The sequence below is a fragment of the Arvicola amphibius genome, chromosome 15 (genome assembly GCF_903992535.2).
Source record: "Arvicola amphibius chromosome 15, mArvAmp1.2, whole genome shotgun sequence".
Taxonomy (NCBI): Eukaryota; Metazoa; Chordata; class Mammalia; order Rodentia; family Cricetidae; genus Arvicola; species Arvicola amphibius.
In genome coordinates this window covers 54,114,297-54,131,963 of record NC_052061.1, presented here as the reverse complement: position 1 = coordinate 54,131,963, position 17,667 = coordinate 54,114,297, and the positions used below count along the sequence as shown (strand labels likewise).

At 47.0% G+C, this 17,667-nt stretch overlaps 1 protein-coding gene across 1 annotated transcript in view; it reads right to left on the bottom strand.

Annotated features, from left to right (window-relative positions):
* Nrp1 (neuropilin 1) overlaps positions 1-17,667 on the bottom strand; it is a 144,778-nt gene that overhangs the window by 4,869 nt on the left and 122,242 nt on the right. Inside the window, 4 exon segments of the mRNA XM_038312800.1 lie at positions 2,280-2,376; positions 2,797-3,068; positions 7,329-7,466; positions 12,996-13,055. Coding sequence (XP_038168728.1) covers positions 2,280-2,376; positions 2,797-3,068; positions 7,329-7,466; positions 12,996-13,055 — 567 coding nt within the window.

Here is a 17,667-nt window from a genome sequence, read left to right as displayed (position 1 = left end):
ATGGCCAATGAGATAAAACAGATATGATACACACAAGCTGCACAGAAACCCTCCAACCCCTCTGCTGGGCTTCCGTAGGATTCAGATGGTACAGTGTCCCTTTCTATGACTCAGAAATGCTGGCAAGACCCAGCGAAGGGCAGAGAGACAGGTTTGGCATGCGGACTGTGGGAGATTGATGAAGAAAACGAGAAACGCAGATGGGAACAGACCCCTCACTACGAGGCTGCGGTGAGCTGGTAGCTGCCTCCTGCTATTGGTGTGTACTAAACTGGCTTTTGAAATAGCACAATGACTCTCTGAGCCAGGAAACATCTTCCTGTACTTTATCAGAAATAAATAAAATAGCCGGGTGGTGGTGGCGCATGCCTTTAATCCCAGCACTCGGGAGGCAGAGGCACACGGATCTCTATGAGTTTGAGGCCAGGCTGGTCTACAAGAGCTAGTTCCAGGACATCTAGGACTGTTATACAGGGAAACCCTGTCTTAAAAAACAAAAAAAACAAAACAAAACAAAACAAACAAAACAAAAAAAGAAAAAGAAAAAGAAATAAAATAAAAATCTATGGAAAAAATTGGAGCCTCGGGATGGGGTACAGTCCTGAGTTCCCTACTGTATTCCTAAATTTAAAATCTATCTAAGACATCATAGGCAATTTAGTAAATTTGTGCAAATGAACGGCTCATATGTAGCTAGTACTCACAGCCTCCATAGCTAGATTGCTCAATAATATATATAATATATAATATATATTTGTGAGTAATTACATAATTATATACATATTCACGTGAAGACCCGAGGTTGACATCGAGTGTCATTCCTCAATTTCTTTTCAACTAATTTTTTGAGACAGGCTCTTTCACTGAACCTGGAGATCACTGATTCAGGTAGACCGGCTGGCCCATGTGCTCCAGGAATCTACCGGTCTCTGTCTATCCAGTGCTGAGATTACAGATGTGTTAGTACACATCTGTGCCTGGCTACTAGGGATCCCAGCTTAGGGGTTCCACTTGCTGTCTCAACCAGCCCTTTTGGATCCCTCTTTATTGGCCTATCTAAGTAGGCAAAAGCCATTAAAAGAAGAAACTCACAAGACCAGTGTCGATCTAACTCCCTGTACCACTTGGCACATTGCTTTGTATATCGTACAAAGCCAGTTAGAACTATTGGCCTGAACTGAGTTTATTCCTTTGTTTTCATTCATGGCATTAGCTCTTCTATCCCCGGGACATTCCTTTCTCGGTCTCGACTTGGGAGAGGAGTACAGCACTACACACACTGTAATGGAACTATGCGAAATGCACATTTGATTTGCCAGATAGCCATAGAAAGGAATAATTTGCAAAAATGATGCCAGTTGAACTATTAAACTGTATCATTTTGTGATCCCGTTGGTTAGGGTGGCATTGAAGAGGCTTCCTTCTGTAGAATCAAACCCTATTCACTGCTTTCCTTTGTAGCAGTTTCTTCAATTAATGGTATCAAATTATTGCCCCTTTAAGGGAACATATAGTCAATGTTTTATAGAGTAAAAGACTTGTAAGTTTTTGGCATGACCAGAAACCCATTGCAGCCAATAGACTTCCTTTGTTTTCAATTTGCCCAGCAGGCTTATTTCATTCTGTTATAATTAACAGCCTATTATGTAATGATATATAACAAAAGTTTCAGTGTAGCAAATGGAGCTTAAGACTAATTACTGTGCTATTACATTGTCATTAGTGATGCCATTTGTAATTATGGATCAAGAACTGGGGAATATGAACTGGCTTTCTCCGTCCGACTTTCGTCTGTGGATCAACCCTATTAGGTAGATCTCTGCATCACGGTTACCTGCCAGGTCATACCAGCTAGTGACAGAGCCAGAAGTATCTACTAATCTGTAATCCAGCCCCAAATGGTAGTGTCTGTGACTCATTGACAAAGTAATCTTAATTAAATTCTCTGTTATCAACATGTTCGAAGGCCCGCTGGTTTGTTTCCACCTCAGATATGGGAATGGTCCAGATGTCTGTGTGTTCTATTCTCCGTCAAAATGTTTCCATATGCCAGACATGACTTCTGAGTTACAGTCTGTGGATCCTCAAGGTGTCAATCAGACTTTCTAAGTGACTAGGCTACAGTAGGCTACTTACTAAGTGAGTGAAGATAAACTGACCAGCTTTATGCCCTGCCTGTATTTGATTTCTGCTCTAAATGACAAGGCAGACTCTGTCACCTGCTAAGAATCTTGCCAGGGCAAAGGCTTCGTCCATTCCTGCCCCAAACCCATCCTTACTTGTACAGTCCTCCTGAGAAATGTGGTTGTTGATACTGATGTCATCCACAGCGATCCCACCAAGGTTTCCTTTCCCGATCTCACCTTCAAAAATCACCTGGAAAAAGGGAGGTGGTTTTCACAATATTTTAAAGCTCTGTCTTCAACATCAACATTTACAAACTCCCTCTCCCAGTTGACGGTTCAACGTCAACTCATGAGACTTCGCGTAAGTTAAGCTCACAAGATTGAGTATAGACACAGAATCATTTTTTCTTCCCTATCAGTGGCAGAGATAATTCAAACCCCTTCTCACATTCATTTTTTCATAAAGGAAGAAAAGATTTAAATGACAGGAATGGTATCTGTGACATCTCAGAAATGAATCATAATGAAGATTTGTTTCCCTTTTCCCTGCTGTCATCTAAGAGACAGTGAGATGTGTCACCAAGACAAACATCCCAGCTCAGGGCGGGGATGTGTTCCCCACATCCCAGTGACCCAAAGCCCCAGTCCTGCCTTTCTGTGAGGCTCATACCTGATACAGTTTCAGAGATTTGTGCAGCAAGACACGCCCTTCCTTCCAGTGGTCTCCTTGGTGCCCGACCACCATCCACACCTGCTGATCGTATTCCTCTGGCTTCTGGTAGCGCAGCTTGACCCTTAGTGTACCGACATGAGAGCCAGACATGTGATACCAGAAGGTCATACAGTGAGCGGAGCTCTGCGAATACACCACAGGGCTCACCAGCCGGGCTACTTTGCCCTTCTGATTTTCGTCAGCTTGGGAATAGATGAAGTTGCCATCTCCTGTTGAGACAAAACTCTGTGTCAGGGAGACCAGACAGGTCTACAGCTCTTTTCTCTCTCTCTCTCTGCTGTTAAGTCCTACCTACCCATAAAGACATTTTCCTGGGCTGGGCACCAAGGAACCAGGCAACCAGGGGAAGGCATAGATGCAGTTCTTGGGAGCCCCCAGGGCACTGGTGGCCTTGCTCTAAGAGGCATTGAGTAGACTTTGTTTGGGTACTGCTTACCTGGACCTCGGTATCACAGGGAACCAGGCTATAACTTACATCTGTCTTCTTACTATCAAAAGATAGACTCTAAGCACAGTCTGTCTCCAGACTTTGGAGGAAGTGACTGGGAATGTTTCAGCACACCCACAGTGGACATGGAGAAGCCAGGGGACGACCTTGGGTTTTCGTCTTCAGGTGCTAACCAGACAGACTGTCAACAACTTACAACCCCACAAATAGGAGAGTTTGAGTGTCCACCTTCACGCATGTCCCTAGTGCTAGGATAACAAGTCCATGACACCACACTTTTTTTTTTTTAAAAAACATGGATTTTGGGGACTGAATTCATAGCCTGTGTTTACAAAGCAAGTGCTTCTCCCCCGCCCCCGCGACTGAGCCATCACACCAAACCCTGAACATCTTTAAAAATATTCTTGTTTTCACTTTCGCTTTTGTTAATGGTCTATAGATTTCTCAGGTGTGCTCACGAGCTTGATTGTCACCTGAGACCCTGCTCCTGTCTGCTGTGCTTCTGGCCCGAGGAGAAGCAAACGTGCATTTCTGACGCGCATTTTGAACACGCCATTCGGCAATGGCAATGCTTGTGGTGCCGTGAGGACTGGCTGTTGGCTTTGCTTTAATCACCCCCAGTGGGAGTGCTTGCTCTTGCTTCCACCTGGTCTGAACACACAACTCTTGGAAGACCTTTCCGCTCTATGAATAGGAATCGCAAACTCCCTCACCTCACCTGATGTAACCGGGGCTGTAACGTGATGCTCAGGCCTCAGAGGGCAGCGGGGTGTTCCCTTTGCTGGCTCACAGGCTTGTGGACCTGTGAGGCACCTCTTCACTGTGCATGTGTGGGCATGTTCTCAGGCCTGGTTTCAGTGTAAGTGTCCCAGTAGGCCGTTCCCTTCTCTTACTGGGCAATCAGCCTGAGTTGCACGGATGCTCTTATTAAGCCAGTGAGTGGATCCACAAGGAATAGTGGACGTAGGTCACTGCTCCAGACATGGGTGACACACTACAGGGCATTGCTCACTGCCTTTGTGGGGAGTGGCCCCTGAATGCCTGCTGTCGCTGGTTCTCCTGAGTTCAATCATCCTGCTGAGCTGTCAAGACCTGCGTGTCTCTTTGTGACAATGGCATTGCCTCCGTGAGCAGCAGTGAGCTGCTCAGGGAAAAGCACACAGGTTCTGTGCCCGACTCAGGATCCTTTGGGAAAAGACCACAGTGGGCAATGCCAAAGTGGAGGAAACAAGATCATGGGGCCCACGCTTCTGCCACCAGTCTAACTGCTGGGCATGAAGCCTTGGTCCCAACTACCCATGGGTATCATCTCTCAGAGAAAGTTCTCTGACCTCCTGAGTTGTGATTATGGGGGAGTCTGTGTGTGTGCATGGGTGATTGTATGTGTATGTGTGCGTGGAGGCCAGAAATGGATGCTGGGCACCCCCCCCCCCCAGTCACTTCACCTTGTTTTAAGATGGTCTCTCAGTGAACCTTGCATGCCTGACTAGGTTAGACAGGCTGACCATCAGCCCCCAAAACCCTCTAGTCTCTGCTTCCTAACAGTGGAATTAGGTGCACAAGGCCATGCCTGGGTACTGGAGATCTGAACTCAGGTCCTTACATTTTCATGACAATCATTTTGCCAACAGACCCACCCCTCCAGGCCTCACTGGGTTCTCTTTTACCCTTACTGCCTGCCTTTGCAAATGGATTCCCCTCCAGCCCCACCATGATGGTTTCTACTCAAAATCAGACACCAGACCCTCTTCCTTAGCATCCTGTGAACAAGGGAAAGAAGCTAGAATCATTTATAAAGAGCTACACAGATCCATTCCTATAGTCAGGAACACAAAGCCCAGTGGGGTTCCTTTATATTAAAAATTGGGCATTTTATCAAAGTAGCAATCATTTAGAAATGCCTCAACATCCAATTTGCAAAGTTCCAAATATCATGATTATTGTTTTTGAGAAGGGGTTTCACTACGGCCTGGCCTTGAACTCATGGTCCTCCTGCTGAGGACTGGGATTCCATTGAACACGACTGTGCCTCACTTCCTAATAATATTATTAAAAAGTGTAGGGCTGGAGGGGGGGTGTGTAGCACGGTTCGTACAGTATTTGTTCAGCACTCATGAAGCCCTGGGTTCATTCCCCAGCACCATATAAATCTGGGTGTGGTGGCTCGTGCCTACACCCTAGCACTCCAAGATAGAGACAGGAGGATTATAAATTCAAGGTCATCATCAGTCACACAGAACTTAAGGCTAGCTTTAGCACGAGTGAGTTCCTGTCTCAAACAAGGAAAAGAAGAAGAAAAAAAAAAAAGTGAGTATCTGTGAGTGCCTGAGAACATGAGAGTTAGCAGGCAGGGATGGTCTCATCTAGACTGTTCCTCGTTAACAAGTTCCTATGGCCTTTCCTATGCCAGCCAAGCCTACTTCTCCCGGATGATCTCTCCTGCAGCGGGAGGCTCTTTCTAGTTAAGGCAGAGCCGGCTGCCAGTCATTCTCAGCGGCTGGGAGAACAAAGGAGCCACATAGTCGGGAAGAGCCAGTCACTCGCAGACAGGGGAGCTGTGAATCCCAGCAATGTACTCCTCTTCTGGGTCTCCAGCGCACGGAGTGGCGGTGCTTCCCTCTCAGACACTTTATCAGACTGTGGGTCGGGAACTGGGTCTTCATTTTCTCAGTTAGCCCTCTCCTCCTCTTAGTGACCCTTTTAGATTTGTCTCTGGCGAAGGCAGCTTTTCACCCCTCTGGATGTCAGGTCCTACTGAGCCATTCTGCGTCACTCTGCCCCCCATCTTTGCGCTGTTACCGCCTTCATCTCGGCTAATTGCATTTAGTTAATTCGATGCCATTTATGTGTACAGTGCCATTTACAGTCAAAGTATTTTAAGTTTTCTAAAACCGCTTGTCTTAAGACTCAATGGAAAGTGTCTCGGAATTGAGGGAGTCCAATTTTACCCAATTTGCCTGTCACTCTCATTAGGAAAGGAGGTAGCCGCGGCAGAAAGGGGCCTCTTCAGCTCACTCTGTGCTTCTATTCACCGTGGAGGAGTGAACAGCAGAATGGGAGAGGGATGGGGTACCTCCTACCCATCTGGCAGCCCACAAGCCAACCTGGCATGTGAGAATTTAGAGGTTCTTCAGCACCCCAAATATTCAACTTAGGAGTCTTTTGATGGGTCACTACTAAATACATTTCAGGAGTGTGTGTGTGTGTGTGTGTGTAGGGAGTATGTCTGTGGAAGTAGATGTGTGTGTGTGTGTGTGTGTGTGTGTGTACATGTGTGCCAGGATGCGGCTGGCTCTGTGTAAGAACCTCATGTAGGGTGAAGATTAAAAAAAGCGAAGCCTCTTGAATTGTTCGCCTTTTTCTTCCTGGGAACAGAGGAGAAGCACCAGGATGGTGTACTGTGCCTGGCCATGCGTTAGCACGGAGTCTGGTGTGCAGAGATCACCGATGAGGCGTGCTTGTGCACGGAGTGCCCACAGGACAGTATTACCTCTTTTCTGGTCAGTGTCTCACATAGCCCATGCTGGCCTGGAACCCAGCGTGTAGCCAAAATGACTTTGAATTTCTGATCCTCCTTTTTGTCCCTCCTAAGTGTTAGGATCGCAGGCACATGTTATCATATCTGTGTTGGATTGCAGGCACATATCTGGTTTTTTTTCTCTCTTTTTTATCAAGTCTGATTTTTAAGCCACGCCTCCCCCACTACTGAAAATGTCCTTAGTAACAGCAGAAAAAGTATAGTGAGCTTGAGTTCACTGGATGTGGCTGAAGTTGACCGTCCCACCCTTGCTCACTATGTTGCCTTTTAGGGAAGCCAACCATTGGACAGACTCAATCAGAATTCCTATTCTTACTCCCAGCCTCTCTCCACTAAGGAAAGAAACCTTGAGAAACCTTCCAGAAAGCAGAAGTACAACTGAATGCTTCTAGCATGTCTTATCACCCATAAAGCTACAGGTGTCAGGAACCTTCCCTGGTAACCAAAGATGTGTCTAGCATGGGGCCATGGTGCCACCCTTACCTGTATGGTCCTGAATGGGCCCCGTCTTGCTGGTCAGCACACTCCACTTGAGCTGCGCATGGCTATCGTGTTCCCAGTGGCAGAACGTCTTGTGAGAGCCCCAGCCGAACTCGCAGTTAAAACCATAGGTCGGGAACTCTTCAGTGGGGAAGGACAGAGAGACACATGGGGAGAATTAACCACCAGGTTCAGGAAAGACATTTACACTCTTCTGGGAAACATATTTTTTTAAAAAATAATTTTACATATATTCTAAAGCTCTGGATAACCCAAAAAAAAATCCAGGATTACCAAGATACTAACAGATGCCTGAATGAACGTGTCTGCAAAGTTGTATTTAGCATTGGCATTCTATTTGTGTGTGTGTGTCCATCTTGAGCAAGAATATCCATTTCCCAGTGAATCGGGTTTATGTAAGATTTCCAGGAAGGCTACTTTCCAAGGAATGTGCATAGGGGACATCAGTGACATTTACCCTGTTTTTGCAATAGTCAGTAGGAAAGGTAATCCGTTATTGAGGACAAACCATAAAAACTGGTATCATCAATGAAAGCAATCTTGTAGACACTGTGAGCCTCCAAAGCTAGAATGTGACTTGAGAGGCAGCCTGGCCTTAAGACTCCTACTCATCATCCCAGCTGATGGCCCAAGCCTGTGTCGGGTGGGGGGGGACAGCTGAAGCATTTTTCTGTGATTATTTTCTTTCTTATGTGCTTTCTAGCAGGTCAATTAATTTCAGAATAAATCTATGGCTTTTTCGGTGAACTTCTAAATTTGCATATAAATGGTTCGCTCCACTTAAAACCTCAACTCAAGGTCACATAAAGCCCAAACTCATTTAAACATTGACCCTTCAGAAATACTTTTTTAAACCTTCCAAATGCTTCCTTTGGAAGCTGAAGGCATTAAATAGTTTGTAGGAAGGTGGCTGACCTCAGTGCTTCATAACCCCGAAGTCTTTCATTTACTCAGCCAGGTTCTCTGAAAGGGTCTTGAGTTTGGAAACACTGAAAGAAGAAATCGGTGATAGTATGGTTTTGTTTGGGGGAGAAGTCAGTGGAGGCTACAAACAATTCCAAAGATGAGATCATTGTGTGTGCCCTGTCCCCAGGCCGAGCAAGCCTGAGACCAGTCATCCACAAGATGGCAGTATTGAGTCGGACAGTGGCACATGGGGCGTCTGCCCAACTGGAGTCTCAAACACTTGCCTACAATAAAGGAAAGCCTGCTATTATGGGCTGCCTTAGGTCAGGCGGAGACCTCATCTCTTTTTGAGCATTTCTTTAACTTGCCCAAGTGTTTAACACAAAGTCCTTCGGGTAGCTCTTCCAGTGGCCCTCCCCCCACTGAACAATGGAGGGAGGGATTTTAGTGGAAAGATTTATTAAATAGATAAGGATGATTTAATATGCCTGTTTTGGTTTCCAAGGAATTCTTTTCAAGTGCTAATGTCCGATTTTGGAAGGCACTCGCTATATGAATAATCAGAAGTGGGCTGCAATTCCTTATAATAAGAAAGTAATGTGACCTCCCAAAAGAGGGGCAGAGCTGGTTCCAAAGAAAAAGTTGGCCACGTGATGTGTTTATTGTGTGCGTGCTCAGCTAGTACAGAAGGGCAGTCTGAGTGTCAAAGGAGAGGGGTTTCTCATGTGCAAGCTACTGAAGCATGAAGTGGGGCTTCCTAAGGCTCAGAAATCTCCCTCCTGAAGTTACTGCCCTTGGGCAGCAAAACCGACTTTGGCAGATGGCGCAGTCGGCGTCCTTGCCCTGGAATGTACTGTTGTGACATCTCATGGTGGACGAGCTCGGATGTTGATGAGGAAGCGTGAGGTTTGACTTTTCTACTTTACTCTGCATCGGAAGATACAGAAGAAGGCAAAAAGCCTTCCTAGCACACATGGCTTTGGTTTCATCCACTTTGCTAACACATAAAATTTGCTCTCTGGTCCAGAAATCCACACTGTGCATTATGCTGGCTAACGTTCTGAAGACATCATAAAGCGTATGAACTTGGCATTTTCACAAGGAGAAAGTTGTTCTTCATGTTAACCTTCTCCACAGTGGATAACGGTCTACCTTTACTATCCGGTGGCCTGTCCTGTCCTAGAATTTAACTAGGGGAGCTACTTTTACATTGTATCGGACCCCCCTCCTATTTCCTTGTCTCGTTTTGATGCCTTATGGCTATCTTATTTATTTAAAAGGAATCAATGCATTTCAGGGGAACGGGGGGATTGTGAGGTGTGTAGCTCGGTGGTGACAAACTCAAGCCCGGATGCAAGGGTGTGTTCACATTAGAAGCAACAACAGACATGCATAGAAGCTAAAAGAAAGCTGCAGAGGACTAGAAAAGAAGAAGAGGGGGAGGAAGGAAGATGAGCAAGTCAAGGGGAGGAAAGATGCGAAGACTCAGGCACACTGACAGCTGAGCTTTTAAATTATTGCCCATGCCCTGTAGTTGTGCACAGTTCTCATTAAATTCAATAGCAACAATCGGACTAAATTCCTTCTTAAAAATAGCAGGAAACAATATTCTGAACTTAAAACAAATTTATGGCCTCTGTGAGCCCGTGCCAGCTGCGCTGCCGAAACGATCTTGCCCGCAGTGCCGTCATTAGCACAGGATGCCAGCAAGGATTCATTTTCAAGTCAAGGCTCCTGTCTAGCGTGAGTGCTGCTTAGTCATCCCCTGGTCCGAAAGTCCAAGCAAGTGAGGGAATGTGAGCTGCTGTGGGGATGTGGGAAGACCCTCAGAGGGAACGGCATTAAACAGGGGGGTCTTGGCATTTTCTGTCCAAGTGTCAACAGGCTTTTATACGTCTGATGACAACCTAGGCAGTATACGGGTGTCACATTCCTGCTGAGTTTATTACTTGATAAAAAATCCTCAAGATGCCCGGCGGTGGTGGCACATGCCTTTAATCCCAGCACTCGGGAGGCAGAGGCAGGTGGATCTCTGTGAGTTCGAGGCCAGCCTGGTCTACAAGAGCTAGTTCCAGGACAGGCTCTAAAAAAGCTGCAGAGAAACCCTGTCTCGAAAAACAAAAAAAAAAAAAAAAAAAAAAAACAAAAAAAAATCCTCAAGATGAAGTCTCTCTCTCTCTCTCTCTCTCTCTCTCTCTCTCCTTTCTCTCTCTCTGTGTGTGTGTGTGTGTGTGTAAATGTGTTCATGAATGTGTGTAGTGTGTATGTTTATGTGTTAGAGGTCAACCTCAGATACCATTCCTCAGGCACCATCTTGTTTCTGTTTTCCCCCTTTTTTTGTGACAGGCTTCCAGTGGGGTCTGGAACTTGCCCGTAGGCCTAGGCCTGCCAGCCAGCGGGGTCACTAAGATCTCCCTGCCACCACCTCCATGTATGCTGTATATACCCTGTTTTCTATTGAATTCGGGTTCTCATGCTTGCATTTACTCACTGAGATATCCCCCCAGCCCTTTCTCAGGCTGTAACTGCTCAGGAAAATAGAATCTTGATGAAGATTTGGGGGTCTGTCTGCTGCCGCCGCCTGTGAAGCGTGGGAGGCCGGTACGCATCCAGGTTTAGGCGTGGTCAACCTAACCTTGTTGGAAGCACATTCAGTCCCTGTGAGGCCTATGCAGTGACCTAACCAGAAGGTTATAATGAACAGATATCTTCCAAATGTCACACAGTTCATGACCTTCCACTGAGGAGGTGGAGACCAGATTCATAATCCAGGCAATGGAATAAATAGGCAATCATATGTCCACTGTCTACCTCTACGGTCAGATGGTGGTAGCAACAAGTCCTACCGATTCACGCTCTGCACGCCTGCCCTCTGACCTCGGCAGACCCTGAGAGAGGGCTGATGGGCCCCTGTTTGTAAGGCCGTCACAAGAATGACCCAGAGGTCCCATAGGAAGCAAACGCGTTATCAGAACCACTCGTGGTCTGGCCACCATGACCTTCATTTTCATTCTCTCCAAAGATACTTAGGCTCTTCTGAGAGGCGAGAAGAGAGAAGGACGGAGCAAGTGAGCTCGCGGCTGCCGGGTGAGTCCAATCAATTCCAGCAAGAGAAGAAACCGGAAGAACCACTAAGACACTCATGGCACAGCCAGAACTCTGCTCACTCACGTTGTCCTCTTCTAAAGACAGCACATTGAGAGCCACAGCCCCACAGTCCCACTTCAGAGAAACCCCCTCGGGACACACAGACCGGGGGCTCCTGGTAAGAGTGAAATATTTGCAAAGAGACACTAGCACCCTTCCCTTTGCCACCAGACTATGGAAACAATGTTGGAATTTCCCCCATGAATCTTATGCTGGGAGGAGGAAGGCCCATGCCTGGGCCAGCCCGAGGGGAAGCTTGTCTCTGGGAAGATTTCACACAGAGTTGTTGGCAGACCTCTTGCCCTCTATTCAAATATAAATTTCACATCAGAATCTCTAAGATGGAGTGGAGGGGCCACTGGACCTCTTTGCTCCTCCTCCTCCTCGTGTCTTTTTCTGCTTGTTGCTATCATCTGTTTGAGTGACCTATTGAGGGTGGGTGGACACACCTAGCATCTGAGGACTGCCAGGGCCCAGGTTCAGAGCCTAGCGACCTCCTAGGCCACAGCCCCCAAAGTCAAGCTATAACCTGGAAAACAGCATTCGGGGAATTTAGCCTTTGGGATTCCTCTGCCTCATGTTGAATGGTTTTAGGCTATGTGGGAGCAGGTCAGCCTGAGCACCGGAAAACTGGGGGAAAGTTCCACAGAAGAAGTTTGCCTTGCAGTTTAATCAGGTCAACGGTGACAGTGGCCTTTAAGGAAGCATGCTAATTAGGGCGGTCCTTTCTTGTCCTCTCTCGGGCAGTCAGTGCGGAGGAAACATGGCCACACACCACACGGTCCATTAATAAATGACCGCAGAGGCCAAGGCTGAGTGAACTTCAATAAAGGAAATGGAAGAATCTGGAACGTTGACCCCTCTCACCTTCCTCCAATGATTAACTCTAAAGCATTTCAGAAAAAAAAAAAAAAAAAACAAAAAAAACTCTGGTTGCTTATACAAGTGCTTCCCTTCATGGGAATCTGTGGGGAAGAAGGTCATAGAATACTAACAGAAAATAAAAGAGGGCAGCCTTTGATAACCCGCACCGTTGGGCGTGCAGAGTCCTTGGGTTTTCCTCTGGGCCAAGGATGAGGGGACTGCTCCCAGAGTGTTTCTCTGCCCAGGCATGGTGCAAACTTTGGTTTCCCGGGCACAGGAAACCGAGGTTTACAGTGCCCGTCTCATGGCACACCCGCCGTAAGCATCGTTGTAAAACTGCCAACTCTGTGGCAGGCATAACAGACAAACTTTGCGCTTCTTGATTTTTCAGAACGGTGATGAAAATAAATAGTTAGGCTGTGGCTTGTGAGATTTCCTTCTTCTAGTTTGCAAACACAGGCCACATCAGAGCTGCGCTGCAATTAAACAAAGTATGTGCTCATTTCCCCGGGGGGGCTTGTCACTCAGCAGTGACTGATGAGGAAGGGAACCTCATTCACTTGAGCCTACTGAGGACCAAAGGCATGTGGCTTTTACAGCTTTCCTTGAGACCGGAAGTCTGGGCATCTTTCCTAGGCCATTAGAACAACTGAAACCAGAAAGCTCGATGATGCTGTTTGGGACTGGAGTTGGAAGGGGTGCATGGAATGTAGACATCTTAGACTTTGGTACCTGATTGGATGGTGCTGTCTATAATGGTTGGCTTCTCTGTGGCCAGGGCTGTGGTGCCTCCTGAAAAACAAGAGCAGTAGCCAAAATCAGAAAACAGAAGTGGTGTGGGTAACGTTACAACCTCACTTATTTGCACGTTCCCCACAGAAACTTCTCACTTTGCTTCCTGCCAGGATCAATCACGTTTGACTGATACTCGGTCTACCACAATGTCTGATTCAAACAACATCACCACAAGACTGTTTCACTTTAATTTTCATGCACGTGTTGCGTATGTTTATATGTGTGTGCAGATTCAGATTCACACGGGTAAGTGTGCAGGGCCCTGTGCACGTGGGTGCCAGAGGACAACCCAAGGGGTCATGCTCAGAAATGTCACCTACCTCTTTGGAAACAGGGTCACCCAAGTAGGCTAGGCTGGCTGGCTAGTGAGCCCCAGGGATCCACTCCCTTAACACTGGACTTCAAGCTTATTACTACTGTGTTCAGTTTTTTTTGGGGGGGGGGGGAGATGGGGAGCTTTAAGGGCTGGTTTCAGGTCCTCAGGCTTGTAGGGAAGCCATTTACCAACTGAGCCATTGCTTTAGCTCTAATAACATTACTTAAAAAATCTCAAACATTTGTTTTTTTAAACGTTTAAAAATCAACACATAAACATTGCCTCTTATTTATGGTGTATAGTATTGAATGCTTGTGTACACACACACACACACACACATACACACATCAAAGAATGACTAAATTGGGCTAATTAGCAAATGCATTGCTCTCTCTCTCTCCTCTCTCTTCCTCTCCTCCCTCCCTCCCTCCCTCCCTCCCTCCCTCCCTCCCTCCCTCCCTCCCTCCCTCTCTCTCTCTCTCTCTCTCTCTCTCTCTCTCTGTTGTGGTAGTGCAAACTCTCTTGTAGCAATTTTCAAGTGTGCCATAGATCCTGGCAGATTTCTTCATAAAGAATCCAGAAGTCACGGGGAGTTGGAGACTTTGTTCTAAGGCTGAATGTTACATTCAGCTTCAACCCTGAAAGGCCAGGGTCGCTAACCGCTAACTGTCCTTGCTGACTTAGGTATTAAACCTGACGGACACCTTGAAGCTTCAGAGAGTTCCCAGCGTTTGGGAAGTGTGCGCTCAGGGAGGTCATGAGGTTAGTCCCCGCCAGGTATGTTCAAAACCGAAGGCTTAAGGCCATGGCTGTGGTTCCCCCTCTGTAATTCTTTCCTCTGGCATAGCTGCTTGTGTTTCCCCCAAGAATAAATATTCTGCTTAGAATACAGTTTGGAGAACTGGTGGAAAGGTATGTGAAGGCAAAGGGGAAAAACATTTCTTCACATTCCTGAGGGACCTGGGAACTGGACCATGATTACGCAAACATCATCAGCTTTGATTCAGCCTGGGACTTTCTTGGAAACCTCTGTCAGGGGGATGGCTGTTTAACCTTTTGCAGACTTTTTTCTGTGTGTGTGCCTGTGTGGATGGGGGTGCTTGCCTATGGGGATACACGCATATGTACACTTGTGTGTGCGGGTGCCCATGAATGTGTGCGTTCCAGTGTATGGAAGCCAGAGGCTAATGTCAGATGTCCTTCCTACCTTAGGTTATCGAGGTGGGCTCTGTCACTGAGACCTGGGGCTTGCTGGTTAGGCTAGACTGGCATCCCCCTGTCTCTGCTTCACCAATGCTGGGATCACAAGCTCATGCCACTCACTGCTCATTCTTGTGTAGCAAGCACCTCACTAAGTCCCCTGTACAGTGTTCTCAGATTTGCCCCACCACGAGAATAACCCTGATTACTCATTACAGTTTCCTGTCTACTTAGCCCCTCTGGGACCCTGTGGGAACAGACTATCTGGGAGAAAAGGCCTTGAAATGAATCATTTCCCAGAACTTCTCAGATGAGTCTGACTCGCTGGGCCTGGGAAACAAGGAGTGTGCTGCTTTTGACTCAGGGCTTAAGCAAGCCATTCTCCTCTGCTATATAGGCTCTGGTTGTAGGGAGTGGACCTTCTGTGTTAGTGTGTACACACACGTGTGTGTGTGTGTGTGTGTGTGTGTGTGATATAGTGTGGAAGCCAGAAGTCAACAGTGTGTGTCTTCTTTAATTGTTCTCCACTCTACTTTATTTTAAATTATGTGTATCTTAAACACTTGTGTGTCTGCGTGCGAGTGTGGTGTGATGTGTGTGTGTGTGTGTGTGTGCTTGTGGAGGCCAGAGGGCACTGGATCCCCTAGAGCTGGAGTTAAAGACAGTTGTAAGCTGCCTGACATGGGTACTGGAACCCAAACTCGTATTTTATACAAGTTCTTAACCACTGGGACCTCTTCGGGCCTCTCCATCCTATTTCTGAGACAGAGCTTCTCATTGGTCCTAGGGCTCAACTGATTTGGCTGAACTGACTGGCCAGTGAGTCCAGGGGCTCCTGTCTTTGCCTGCCTTGCACAGGGATTGCTGGTCCACACTACTACAGACTTTTTACATGGGTCTGAGGATCCGAGCTCAGGTTCTCAGGACTGCGTAAGTGCCTTGTCTAACCCCTCAGGGCTAGAATTGACCTTTGTGCCAGGGTGTAAGCACTGGTCTACTCAGGGGAGAGGCATGGTGGGGTGGGCAGAGACTTATTGCAGGGTGTTCTGCATCGGGGCTGCAGCTGTGCTGTGCCCGGCGGCCCCAGTTCACTCAGACGTCTGATGATCTCTATACAGGCCTGTCCTTTCCTCCAGTTGCACAAACCAGGTATGCATTAGAAAGCTGAAACATTTTCTTTTTGGAGCATGGAGCCGTTTCTGAGCTAACCCTTTGCACTGCCTTGTCTCATGCCCTGCGTGGAAATACTAAAGCAGGGTCGCATGCGTATGGCCTCCATAGGCAGGTACTGGAAAGGAGGGTGCATTTCTGATGGCAGGATTGGAGGGACGCCAGAATGCATTAGGATACCATCCCCAGTAGTCCGAGAGGACAGGGATTCAAGGTGAACACGCGCTTTCATATCTGATACGCCTGATCAGTTTTGTTACAGGCTGGCAGCTGAATTCCACTGTGGGGGCCACACGGCTCAAGGTGAAATTTCACCTCCCGCTGCCTTTCAGAAGGGTTTGCAGTTCAGCGACTTCAGGGGGGGAATCTCAACTCCGGTCAGAAAGCATAGACGCAAGCAAGGTCTCCGATTCCTACCACCGGGCACAGCTCACCTGAATGTCAGCGTCATGTGGGTGATAGCGTTTGGCTGGAATATCTGTTTCCCTCTAGATCTAAACCTGTTACTCCAGGAGAAGAATGAAAACAGGTTCTCACTGTGCTGAGGGATAAGCATTGTTCAAGAGGGAATCAACCCTGTTTCCATATGCCTTGCTCTCGGAGTTCAAGTGAGAACCCCCACCCCTCCACCGGGGTTTATTATACCAGACACCCAAGGTTTATAGTTCTGGCCATAAATCCTGTCACGATTAGCCAAAAGGGTAATGCAGTTAAATGCTGACTCTAGAGGGTTAGAGGTACTTGGGTCAGGTGAGCTCAGAATGTATGCATGCATGTTTGTGTGTGCGTGTGTGTGTGTTATACATGCAGAGAGTTACTTAGGTCTGGTGTGAGCACAGGAGGCATGCATTTTGTATGTAGAAAGTTTTTTGGAGCAGGTGTGAGCTCAGAGGGCCAGTGTTTTATAAATGAAAGGTACTAGGGCCAGGTGTGAGTCGTTGGTTCAGGAAAGTGATGTTATGTGAGCTCTGGCTTTTCCAAGAAAACAGTGACACACGCCTTCATGTGCATACACACACATATGCACACACACACACATGCACTCACACAAACACTTTTAGTTTCTACCAATATAATATATTCAATATAACCAATGAAAATGAAGCATGAGGATGAATACGATCACATGTTCTTGGCGGGCTGTGGGCCAGGCATGACCATGCCCTGAAGTCCTGCTAATGGGCATAGATTTTTAGAATTGTTGAGACATACTAGCCTAAGAAGATAACTGTTTTCTTTCATGCCATGGTAACTTTAAAAAAAATTAAGAAAGATTTTTTTTTCGCTACTAAAAAAATCATTTCAGCACTGTAGGTGAAACAAAACCTTGTCCTCTCAAGCTCTCAAGGGTTGTCACTGTTTCCATTCTGAATGACACATTTTCTGGGGTGCACAGCTTGTCTCAGACGCACTTTGCTCCAGGCTAACAGGCTTGCCCTATTCATTCAGAGGCTCTGGTTTCAGTGGGCTCAGTCATGAACCAAATGTAAAAATGAGAAGGCTATTTGTTCGGCTATGGGAAGTAAATCTGAACCTTTGTCTGTAATCGATATTAACTGGCCACCCTAGGGCCCGTCAGGATAAGAGCCCTCCACAGAGGGCAATTGAAAAGGCAGGGGGGCTGTGATACTGGAATGCCTCCTTTTCTTGATGGACTTCGCTGAAGTTCTGTTGGGGCCCACGGAACCCTGAGGCTTGGGGTGGCCTGCTTACAGGCAACTCTGGGAAGGTTGTAGGGGGCCTGGCTTGGGGACGGATCTCTGTTTTCTATATTGGCCACAGAACTTTATGTTGCCTGACATAAAAATGTCTCTGCATTAATTGGACAAACTTTTTGTGGCTTATGGCTGCTTACGTATAAGATTTGCACTGACAGTCCACAGCTATGAGATACGTGATTGCCTTTGAAATTTGGAGGGTGAC